Genomic DNA, 12,069 nt, shown 5'->3' with positions numbered 1-12,069 from the left:
CCAACCAAACAATAAAAGAATGCTTGGGTATACAAAGGGTGAGCCAGATATTCTGCTCCATGGTACTTTGGCAAACAATGGTCTAAAGTTCATTTCAGGCTCTATTGACATAATATTTTGTGCCCTACCCCAACCATTTTACTCAATGATCTACACAGCTTCATTCTAATTATTTGCAAAATTTATTATCATCTTTTATACAATACTTAAAATTATCCATAGTTCCTCACCTGTAATAATGTCAATTAAACTAAAACTCAATTGGTAACTTTACTCAATGGCGAAGCTAAATTTTTTTTTAAGAAAGTCGAAATTAATTTGTAATTTTTATGATAGTAAAAATATAATTTTTAAAAAATTAAATCAAAATTTTAAAATTTTAAAATAGTAAATTTTCTATTTTAAGAGGACCGGGCCGTGCTAGCCCCTCTAGAATCGCCTCTAACTTTACTATTATTTAAATAATCTTTCATTACTCGAAACTCAATTCAATTACTCGTTTATTTAATAAGATAACGAATGTTGTTATGTTACCCATTTCTACACGTATTGTTACATTTTCTCCGTAACCTAGTTTTTTAATTTAATTTGTTGTCATACCAGAAATCTGGTAGTTAATGTGCGGCCGAACAAACTATGTTGCCTAATTTGAATTTAAAGACTTTGCCAACTGATTCTATAGTATGAGACTTTGTTAATTTGAAGCTTATTTCAACCATTAATCTTGGCAATCCGAACCTTGTAATTCACGAAGTATCAGCTAATGGGCATTTGCCACGTACGCTCAGAACACCATAAACCAGCCCAAAGTTCAATCTTGTTAAGCGCCCACTGTGTTTATCTGCCCAAACAAAACAATCCCAACATTTGGATTGGATATGCAGCAAATAAAACAATGGTGAAAGCTCATTGCATGTTATTACAGTGAAAGAAATTAAGAGTAGCATTGTAGTTTCCTCAATATTGTGTTGGCAATATCGCCAAACTTTTTCGTTTACTTTCTTCTTCGGTCCCTCCTAAGATCTTTACCAAACAAACAAACAAAAAAAAAAACCCTGAAATTGAACATTTGTTTTAGCTCAAGTTTTGCATGAACTTATCGATTCTTATCTGAAATTTGTTTTACTTGTATTTTATTCTTTTTCATTCTTTAGGCAAACGAAGTTCCCAAAAATTTTCCTTTCTGCTGTTTTAAAGAGTGTTTATTGTTTACTTCATTTTAATTTTTTGGTATTGTTGAGTGTAAATGGCCAATGCATCTGGGTTTTTCACGCCTTCAGTTCCAAGGCTGAGGAGCAAGGTTCAGCCTTCAATAGGAGTTTCTCGATCTGGGTTTTGCTTCTCTGGTGGAATCTCGAGGAGGGTAGTGTGCTCAAGTGCCATTGAAGGTGCAGAGAAGCATGTTTCCCCTTCTGAATCTCGAATGCCCAAGTAAATATCTTGTGCTTTTTTTTATGTATATATAATTTCTTGGTTGACTGGAATTGAGTACCAGTAGTTGAGTTGATGTGCATGATTTGTCCAAGAAAGAAGAAATTTTGGCTTACTATTGGTATTAATTTTAATGGGATTTCATAGTTTTCTTCTTGTAGTTCTTGTGAAGTTGAAAGCTGAAGTGTTCTTGCACTCGCGAGAATTATGTGGGTTGAACAAAGACGATGCATTTAATTTATAAATTTGATGAAAGGGGTTTTTTGCTTCATGCATGTGCTTTTTTAGCTTATGTACAGGGTAATTAACTCAATTAAATTTGAATGGTTGAAAGATTAGGATCTCATTTGGTTGCAATGCCCATTAGTTTGTTTCTTGCGTTTGGAGTACCACTGAGGCTTGAAAAGTTAATGATGGATTTGGTATGAGCTGAATAAGCAGTTAAAGAACCTCGGTCTCAACATACATAGAATCATTTATTGTACTGATTTTGACACTGATATGGTATCGGTTAATATTTGTTCATGGATATAAATGATATAAGAAAGCTTTCTTTTGGACTATAAAATGAGAGTAAAGGAAATCTCTTGGAGTTAGTTCCATTAGACTAGAGATGACTTTCGTATGCTAATACCTACATGCTTTGCTTGCTTGTATCAAGAGCTCAAGATTAATATGGTCACCATTCAGATACTTCATGTTTGTTAGTTGCTGGATGCAATGAATCCGTTTTTGTTGTCTCCAGGAGGCCATCTTAGTGATTGATAATTCAACATTAGTCAGTGAGCACTTAACTGGTGAAAAACAATATTAATCTGGCCTTCAGAATTGGGATGCAGCCTTGTTTTCATTTGTTGATTTACTACTTATTGAAGGGTAATGGTTTTCCTGATTTAATTGTACTTCGGGAAAATACAGGCTTGTCAGTAAAGGCTGTAAGTTAGTTGGCTGCGGGTCAGCAGTGCCATCTCTTTCAGTTTCCAATGATGATCTTTCGAAAATAGTTGATACATCTGATGAATGGATCTCTGTCCGCACTGGAATACGAAATCGACGGGTAATGTCAGGTCAGAATACACTCCATACTAGTACTATGTGTAGAATATTTGTTGACTATTTAGCTGGCATTTACTGCTTGTGTCAAATATCCATTGATGTGATTAAAATTTTTATCTTAAATCATGTGAACAGATGCTCCAGTTAGAAAGCCCCAGACTCGATATACTGAGTTTAATCGGTTTTGAATACAGCCTATTAAGCTTGGAGTTTAATTGGTTTTGAATACAGTCTATTAAGCTTGCCATTTCTTAAGAGGTTGAAAAAAAAGTTGATAGAGCATTTTCCCTTTACAATAAGACATAATTTGGCGCAGCTTAAGTGTTGCATCACATGCATCATTTTCTTTAGCAAAAGATGGAAAGCTTACATCCCTTATATATATTGTCATCGTCGTTTCACCATGGTCCAGTGTGGAGATTCTTATTGACAATTGCTCTTACAGGAAAGGAAAGTTTGAAAAAGCTAGCAGTTGAAGCGGCACGGAAAGCTCTTGAAATGGCAGATTTTGATCCTAACGATCTTGACCTAATCTTGATGTGCACATCTACTCCAGAAGATATTTTTGGTTCTGCTCCACAGGTATAGGCGACTAGGTTAACATTTATTTCCCAATGTGAAGAAAACATTTTGTGTTTACTGGCACAAATAATAGCATGTTTTTATATTATTTTCTCTATATTCAGACACCGCATATGTGCTTGTTTGAACAGTCATTTGTGTATGTTTTATCAAATAGTAATTCGTACCTTGTTGTGTGGCAACCATTATTTAACCTGTCAGATCCAAAGAGAGCTTGGCTGCAGAAATTCTCCTTTAGCTTATGATATTACAGCTGCTTGTAGCGGATTTGTGCTGGGTCTGATCTCGGCTGCTAGTCACATTAGGGGTAATAAATTTGTTTACTTCACAGCAAGGAGGTTTTGGTCATGTCTATTTAAAGCTATACAATCAAACATTTTTACATTTGTGAATTACAGGAGGTGGGTTTCGTAATGTGTTGGTGATCGGTGCTGATGGTCTTTCTCGATTTGTTGATTGGACTGATAGAGGGACATGTATCCTCTTTGGGGATGCAGCAGGTGCTGTACTAGTTCAGGTAATACACTCCTAACTTCTTTTCTTAAGATAACTCTTTCTTGGAAGATGCAATGGTCATTTAATTTATAGTTCAGCCTGAAGGCAATGCCTCTTCATTCTTTGTAATGTCAATCTGATTTATGTATGTACATGCATATGTAGTATTTCTGTCTACCAGTGGTCATAATAAGTGACCATAAATTACTGGTAATAATAAGTCTACATGCATATGAGGACGGAAAGTACGGGATCGGAAGTACCTGTATTAAGGTGCTGTCATCTTACATTCTCAAAATATATGAACATAATTAGATATAAATTTTGGGAGTAGATGTATCTGAGTGGCTGGTTGAACATAATTAGATATAAAGTAGGGCCAGATTTCATGGCATTGTGCATACAATGTAGGTTCTTACAATAATCATGCAGACTAATGTTGAAATCATAAATCTTTGTGGAGAATTGTCTTTCACCTTATATTTGGTTTGTTAAAAACCAGACACTTGTAGCCTTGGTGGAGGAACCATATATTAGAGATTGAACTACCTAAGACATTATTACATACTAATGGGTCTAGGGTAACTTTCTTGTGTGTATAATATATATTTTACAACAAAACATGATATGATTTGTCATTCAAACGATTCCGTAGGCCTGCGATGCTGAGGAGGATGGTTTATTAAGCTTTGACTTGCATAGTGATGGTGAGGGTGGAAGGTAAGTGCCTCTCATAGTCTCATGTTATGTAACTAAAGTACTAAACAAATACTGTATTGCTTCCTCTTAAGGAATTTGACAGAGCTGTCAATCCTGTTGCAGACATCTTGGTGCCCCCATAAATGATAATGAAACTGATGAGCTGTTGGGTTCAAATGGTTCAGCATTAGATTTCCCTCCAAAAAAGTCCTCTTATTCCTGCATACAGATGAATGGCAAAGAAGTTTTTCGCTTTGCTGTGCGATGTGTACCGCAATCGATCGAGTCTGCCTTGGAAAAAGCTGGTCTTGTTTCAGGCAATGTTGACTGGTTATTGCTCCATCAGGTATATGATTTAGGATACAATTGATTCCAGCCATTACCCTTACACGTCAGCAACCATTGAAGTTTTCTTGAATACTGTTGGTTATAATGGTTATCTGATGGATTTGATTAATGCAGGCAAACCAGAGGATTATCGATGCAGTCGCAACACGGTTAGACTTCCCCCAGGAAAAAGTCATATCAAATTTGGCGAATTATGGTAATACGAGTGCCGCATCTATTCCTTTGGCATTGGATGAAGCCGTCCGAAGCGGAAAGGTGAAGCCAGGCCATACAATTGCAGCTGCAGGTTTTGGTGCAGGTTTAACATGGGGTTCTGCAATTATTAGATGGGGATGAAAGATTACCCTTGAGCCAAATTAACCATGTTTGAAAGAAGAGAAATTCTTATGAACAGCTCTCCAGTTCCAGCATTCTGATCCAAAAATACACAGATAATGGGAGTTAGCAATCACATAATCTCCATCAGCTCCATTATTGTTTCTTCGAAATCTGCTACATTTTAGTTGTTTCACTTCGAATAAATTTGTGTTTTATTTCTTTCCCTTAAAAGGCTTTTTAACTTTTTCAGCCCTCTTGACTCACAGTACTGTAATAGTGACCCCTTGTCCCCTTTTACCTCCTTGATTCATTCGTGAGAGCAGAAACAATGTTATTCTGATTCCGGAGAGATCCGGGCATTTATTAGACATAAGTATGTTCGATTTTTCAAAGACGTGTTTTTCTCCGATGCTTACGAGAAAGGACACAAATTTAAATCATGGGGTCTTACAAGTATGAATCAGGTAGTAGCAACAGGTGGTTAAGAAGGAAGTTAAGAAAGGAAAGCAGGATATGTAACATATAAGATAAAGTACCATTTTTGTTCATGGCAGTCTTCTAGAAGTCATGGGAAACAATCTTCAAAACAGAAATTAATTATGCAAATCCGAATCATAAACTTGAACTTCAATATTATCATCACATAGAAGAAATTTGTTATAACTAATAAATTACATAAAGTGTTGGATTGATTTATACTATAGGTGATAGTGTTATAACAAATGGCTCTTCTTTTATAGTTGAGTTTAGAAGAGAACGCTAGGTCTACTCTACTGTATAAATGTAGAGGGTATGGTGACAAACTATCCGCTAAGAGCACTATTAGAGTTGAAATGAGATGATTAAGCGAAATGCCATTAGGCCTAGGGGAGTGATAGATTGACAGATGCTGGTATGTTTTCTTTCTCATATACATACGTACATACATATATTTAGAGGATTGCATGGAGCCACTGCCACTCCATGTGACGTGGTGCTTGGCAAGGCTGAGACTAAGTGTCCAGTTTAGGCGTCTGATGAGATTAAGCTTGACCAAAGACTAAGCTTTAACGTTGGGTGATGCAATAAGGATTTAACAAAACTTATAGAAAGTGTTGATATCATATGTGAAGTTAGAGATGAGAGGCGGTTCACATCACATGGTGTGTTAAGAGTCGTTAGTGGTGATTTTGGAGAGCTTGGAGAGAATAAAAAGTTTTAAGAGGATTTTGACATAGTGTTGATGATGTGTATAAATAAGTAGTTTGATGTGTTTTTTTATATATATATTCTATTTGTCATGAAGAATCTTATTAAGATGTGATAAGATGTAACTTAATCATAATACGAGGAATTAATGGTAAAGTTATAGGAAATTTTATTGCATGTATACTAAAGTGTGACACGAGAAATTTCTAATTTCACATTGCAGTAGGCAACATTACAGAAAATGAGATATGACATTTTTTTAAACTTTTTTTTAATTCATATGAAATATCTACTTAGATGTAAGAAAATAATTATTTTATAATTAATTTTAATATTTAACAATTAATAATCCAAGCAAAATCAAATTTAATATGAAATAACCCGATATTTGGAAGATTGTAATTCAGACAGGACGGGGCCATCAGCTTACAAAAATCTAAAATGCATACATCCTGGCAAAACTCTTATCCATTTAAAAATATCCCGCAACGAACTTAAAAGAACTTTCACCTGTTTTCTCTCACACACACGAAAACAAAGGAAAAAAAAGATGTCACTCTCCTTGCAATCTTCGCCTTCATCATTTCTCTCTTCTTCTCTACCAAAATTAAGATTGGGATTTGCAAATGGGTGTTCTTCTTCCAGCCTACTCTTCAAATTCAACGCATCTTTTCCAGCTATTCGTGCTTCCTCGGGCTTCTCTTCTTCTCTCGACACTGGTTATCTACCTCCCTTTTCCTTTTCGATTGTTTTGGTTGAATCTGTAACCATTTTAGTTGTTTCTTCGGTTTTTAATTTCTGGGTTGTTTTTAAATTTTTTTTCTTTGGGAATATTCAGGGTTAAGAACTGAATTGGATGCTGTGTCTACTTTCAGTGAGATAGTTCCTGACACTGTCATCTTTGATGATTTTGAAAAGTAAAGATTGTTTTGTTTTTGAATTTTGGGCTTTATCTTAATGAATGTTTTTACTCTAAAAGGACTAATTGTTTATACTAATAAATTGAATATAGGTTTCCACCAACAGCTGCAACTGTTAGTTCTTCACTGCTGTTGGGTATATTGAGCCTTCCAGATACCGTTTTTAGAGTAAGCATTGTCATATGAATATATATATATATATATATATATCTTAAAATCTTTTATATGTATAACAAATTAACTAGTTAAGTTTTTATTTTTGGTTTAGAATGCTGTGGATATGGCCTTGGCGGATTCAACTTGTTCTAGGCTTGACAATCCTGAACTGAGGTTGTCTTGTTTCTTTAACAAGGTTTGTATTCTTATACTCTGAATTATTAAGTAATAATGCATGAATTTTTGGTGTTATGCTATCTAATATTCATTTGCATTGGCAAAGAAGGGGGGAAAACTAGAATTAGATCATTAATTTGTTTGACTTTTGGTTGTTCATAAAGTGTAGGCTTTAGTAAATGTTGGTGGTGACTTGGCAAAGCTAGTTCCGGGTCGAGTTTCAACCGAAGTGGATGCACGTCGGGCTTATGATACACATGGTATTATTAGGAGGGTACTGGCTCTTCTTATGTCTCCATTTTTATTCTTTGCCATTGATTGTTGTTTGGTATCACAACCATTGCCAATTTTAATTGTCGAAAATTGTATTAGGTCTTATGCATAAGAAGCAATGTTGAAAGTTTTAATTGAATATTATCATTGATGACATGAACTATTTATTCCTTGCCCTTGAATTTTTGTCTTATGTTGACAAGAGGTTATTCTCTTAGCTTTTGAAATAAGAAATGTAGTGAAAGACTCTACATGTGTTATACATACTTATATTCTAAGTATTATATGGATCACTATGCTCCTCAATAGCACATGGTTTATACGATGAACGAAGTCGCCTTTAAAAACTTTTCACTTTGTTGGTACTGAACACACCTCTTTTTCCTTTTATATGTTATAGTAGTTTATTCCCTTTTATTTCGGATATGCTGCCTGATGCTAAAAGCTTATTGGGATATGCAGGTTCACGACTTACTGAAGTTGTATAATGAGATTGATGTTCCTCCTGAGCGCTTATTGTTTAAAATTCCTTCAACTTGGCAAGTAAATATCTCGATCAATTGTGTATACACTCGGTTTTAAAGATAGTGATTTTGATAGCCTCGGTACATAAAGGCTAAATGATTCTTGCTATTGCTTGTTGGTTATACAGGGAATAGAAGCCTCAAGATTGCTTGAATCTGAGGGTATACAAACACATTTAACTTTTGTTTATAGGTATATGATTATGTTGACAATTTATATTGCTTGATTATAAAAGTTCAAGAAATTTCTAAACAAATGTTTTCCATTTCTTTCTTTTTCTAATTGTTGCTTTTTTCTGGTGTGTCACTTCAGCTTTGCTCAAGCTGCAGCTGCTGCCCAAGCTGGTGCTTCTGTTATTCAGATTTTTGTTGGCCGTGTTAGGGTATTCCCCCCCGGAAAACTTTTGGTGACATTCGTCTGTAGACCTTGATCTTTTATAAACCTTGAAACACATTTTGTCTTTGGTCAGGATTGGGCACGCAATCATTCTGGTGACCCTGAGATTGAAGCTGCCATTCAAAGAGGAGAGGATCCCGGGTTAGGTCTGGTTAGTTGAACAACTTTTGATTTCTTAGTGTAGGCTTTTAGCTTCTTGTGGTTTATATATTTTCAGCTGAATATTGCAACTTGAACAATTGTTTCTTTGAGCAGCCACATTGGTTCTTGTGATCTCTGAAGTGCATTATAGTCTATCTGTTGCGCATTGAAGTTTAGACTTAGCTTTTTAGGATCTTTCTAATGGAAATAAGTGATTGTTCTTTTAATTGTATTAACTAGGTGTTCCTTTTTTATACTTTATGTAGTATATTCAACAGGTTGTTTTAAATTGATGTACTGTTGTTTGTTGTTGCAGGTGACAAAAGCTTATAACTACATTCACAAATATGGACATAAATCAAAGCTTATGGCTGCAGCAGTTCGAAACAAGCAGGATTTATTCAGTTTGCTGGGGTATCATATGACTCTAAATGTCACCATTATCTATTTGAATGGAAATCTTACAAATTAAGAATCGAATATTGATCTTCTTTTTTGGTTCTTAAACCTGTGGTATGGTTTATTCCTTTCAGGGTTGATTATGTCATTGCACCGTTGAAGATATTGCAGTCGCTGAAAGAATCAGTTACTGCTCCTGATGAGAAGTACTCTTACGTTAGGAGGCTTTCCCCGCAGTCTGCTGCCAACCACAATTTCACTGCTGAAGAGGTATGCTATTTTCCCATGTTTTCAATTGTCAAAACCAAAAAAACCACGGAAATGGAAACTGGAACTTGCTGCACATTATAATGACAAAATGCAACCGATGTATATAGTGATTTCCCCAGGACATTGCATTCGTGGTCTTACAATATGAAACATATAGAGATGGACATGGCTTACGATGTTGATATAGTGATTTCTATGTATAAATTTGGTTACTCATGATCCCTTGATTGGAACAACTTCTTTTAAACGTCCTTTGTATGATTTCCTTCACCATTTTCACAGCCATTCATTGGACCATGGTCACCGCAACAACATCCAATCTTTGCTCCTTCACCAGCTATTTGCTGCAATTTTGGTTATGAATTAGACCATGTACCTTTTTATAACCGTGATCTCGAAGCCATCAAGATTAAGCACCTTTTTTTTTTGTTTATGAAACCATGAAAACAGTTGACTGATAATTTCTCTCTACATTCAGCTCACAAAGTGGGACCAATTAAGCCTTGCATCAGCTATGGGACCTGCATCTATGCAGCTTCTGGCTGCTGGACTCGAAGGATACGTTAATCAAGCGAACCGAGTCGAGGAATTACTTGACAAGATTTGGCCGCCTCCTAATGTCTAAAATGGCCCCTCCATTTTGACCCACATCTCATATGCCATAAAATAAGAAGATGATACTGACTCCATTTTGTTGTTTACGTTTTTCTTTTTGGTTATGCAGAGTAGTTTAGTTGGTCTTTAAAACTGATGTCAATCCTCCATCTTTCATGTTATCAATGAACATAATGCTACTGTTTTAGAAACTTGCAATTCAATCCCATGGCAATGCTTTCCTCTTTACTATACTATATTTCTGTACAAGAAAAAAAAATTCCAATTGCAATTCAATCCCACAAGTAAAGTCATGGACTACATAAATTTAGCATCAGAAGTGGTGCACACTTGAATAATTTGTTTTTGCAAGGAGAGGGTAATCATAATCTGATTTGACTTTATGATTAAATATATAAATCGTTGTTTACAAATTCATAGGTCGATGGATACATTCATTCCACCTATAAAAGAAAATCGAGTGGTGGCTTGTAAGAAAGAATAATAGCCGCTAAATCAAGCAAAAGACTGAGAAGAGGCCATGTGTTAAACCTTGAAAATAGATGAAACTATTATTGATCAACAAAAACACGTTAATCTCAATAATTCATTAAAATATAACCACAGCCAATTAATAACACTCCACTTGTAGAAACCATAGCCAAGATTAGAAAGCATAAAAGTCCCCTCCATCATCTCCCACCAACCATTCATTAATTTTCAATAATGGCAGCAAATAATAACATTAGAGGTTGACGTTTATTGCTGCCTTCCGCTCCAACCCATGCTATCTAATTTAGGTTTCAATCAAATAAGGAGATCTATCCTATTAAAACATCAGTAATTTATTATATTTATTAAATTGTATCAAAGATTCTTTTATTATATATTTTTGTCGAATTTAACCTTTTTATTTTTTAAATTATATTTCTTTAGTTCTAAGAAGATTTTTTTTATGAATTTTATCGAAAAATTAGATTCTTGTGCTGATTGAGTCTTAGTTAGATTTGTATGGACATTGTTACCAATGCAGGAGGACGTAGGTTCAAGCGCATTGAAGCGCATTTTGAGAAGAGGTTATGAATAGTTCTAGGCATTATATAAAAAAAAAGTATATACGATTAAAAACTATAATAAGATTGTTAAAAAAAATGTGACAATATTCAAATACATTTTGACAACAAATATATATTTTTTTAAAGTACAAACCACATCAATTTATCCAATTGCATAAAAATGTCTAGATATATATGCCATGTCATCATATATATTTTAAAAGTATAAATCACACCAATTTTTTGACAAAAATAGTTAAAATTAGTTGGTCTTAAAGACACATTTCCAGAAATAGAGATATCAAATTACAATAGAAAATTAAATGTATCGAAAATTTATAGTACAAAATTTATTCAACAATGATTATAGGTGAAATGAAAAAAATTGTATATAAATCTTATTAAACAGTGTTTGATTATTTGATATGTGGTTTTAATTATTTTACTTAAATATTATATAAAAATATTATTATAATAATATTAAGAGTTAGTATTTGGTACATTAGTAGTGCACTTTTATATTCCATTAGTAGTGTACTAAATTGGAGGACATTTGCTAACCCTTAATTTTGTTTATGTATCATATACTTTTTCTAATATCAATCATCATTTTAAAAAGAGTATATCGATTTTTTAATTGATTTAGTCTCCGATTAACCTGTGATTTAACTCAGTTAATAATTTTATAATAAAAATAAATTATTTGACCCAAAAGAATCATTTTTTAATAATTAGGATAGGAAAAGCGGAATTACTTGATATTAAACTCAAACTCTTATACCTACAATATAATGTTTTTGTCATTGGTGAAGAGGTTGTTGGTGATAATTATTTTCCTTTATTTTATTGTTTAAATTTGGTCCAATAATTTTTTACGTTGATAGGAATTATGCCACTTGTAATTGTCATCTTTTATATAGGTTATAGATTGAAGAATCTGCCGAAGAATGATTCAAGTTTCACTTTACGTGGGGTTGGATTTAATATATTTTATATTTGATTAAATTTATATTCATCCGAAATTTTAAAACAATTTTAAAAATATT

General features: G+C 33.9%; 2 protein-coding genes across 2 annotated transcripts; both read left to right on the top strand.

The window, feature by feature from the left end:
* Positions 1-756: 756 nt before the first annotated feature.
* LOC105800267 (beta-ketoacyl-[acyl-carrier-protein] synthase III, chloroplastic) lies at positions 757-5,321 on the top strand. The gene is made up of 8 exons (XM_012631275.2): positions 757-1,431; positions 2,350-2,498; positions 2,933-3,069; positions 3,271-3,376; positions 3,468-3,586; positions 4,220-4,284; positions 4,387-4,609; positions 4,726-5,321. Exons 1-8 carry the CDS (start codon positions 1,247-1,249, stop codon positions 4,945-4,947), a joined length of 1,206 nt encoding a protein of 401 aa, XP_012486729.1. The 5' UTR covers positions 757-1,246; the 3' UTR covers positions 4,948-5,321.
* A 1,266-nt stretch (positions 5,322-6,587) lies between these two features.
* On the top strand, positions 6,588-10,217 carry LOC105800268 (uncharacterized). The gene is made up of 12 exons (XM_012631278.2): positions 6,588-6,836; positions 6,956-7,034; positions 7,130-7,205; positions 7,306-7,389; positions 7,540-7,644; positions 8,106-8,186; positions 8,296-8,360; positions 8,481-8,550; positions 8,638-8,715; positions 9,022-9,119; positions 9,239-9,374; positions 9,853-10,217. The coding sequence occupies exons 1-12, from the start codon at positions 6,668-6,670 to the stop codon at positions 9,997-9,999; spliced, it is 1,188 nt and encodes a 395-aa protein (XP_012486732.1). The 5' UTR covers positions 6,588-6,667; the 3' UTR covers positions 10,000-10,217.
* The last annotated feature ends 1,852 nt before the right edge of the window (positions 10,218-12,069 follow it).

This window comes from Gossypium raimondii, chromosome 9 (assembly GCF_025698545.1).
Source record: "Gossypium raimondii isolate GPD5lz chromosome 9, ASM2569854v1, whole genome shotgun sequence".
NCBI lineage: Eukaryota > Viridiplantae > Streptophyta > Magnoliopsida > Malvales > Malvaceae > Gossypium > Gossypium raimondii.
This window is presented reverse-complemented; position numbering and strand designations above follow the sequence as displayed.

Coding starts and splice junctions, on each gene's coding strand:
- LOC105800267 (XM_012631275.2), top strand. CDS start 1,247: ATGGCCAATGCATCTGGGTTTTTCACGCCTTCAGTTCCAAGGCTGAGG. Junction 3,377..3,467: donor GGCTGCTAGTCACATTAGGG/GTAATAAATTTG, acceptor TGTGAATTACAG/GAGGTGGGTTTCGTAATGTG. Junction 3,587..4,219: donor CAGGTGCTGTACTAGTTCAG/GTAATACACTCC, acceptor ACGATTCCGTAG/GCCTGCGATGCTGAGGAGGA.
- LOC105800268 (XM_012631278.2), top strand. CDS start 6,668: ATGTCACTCTCCTTGCAATCTTCGCCTTCATCATTTCTCTCTTCTTCT. Junction 7,390..7,539: donor TGTCTTGTTTCTTTAACAAG/GTTTGTATTCTT, acceptor CATAAAGTGTAG/GCTTTAGTAAATGTTGGTGG. Junction 8,187..8,295: donor AAATTCCTTCAACTTGGCAA/GTAAATATCTCG, acceptor TTGGTTATACAG/GGAATAGAAGCCTCAAGATT.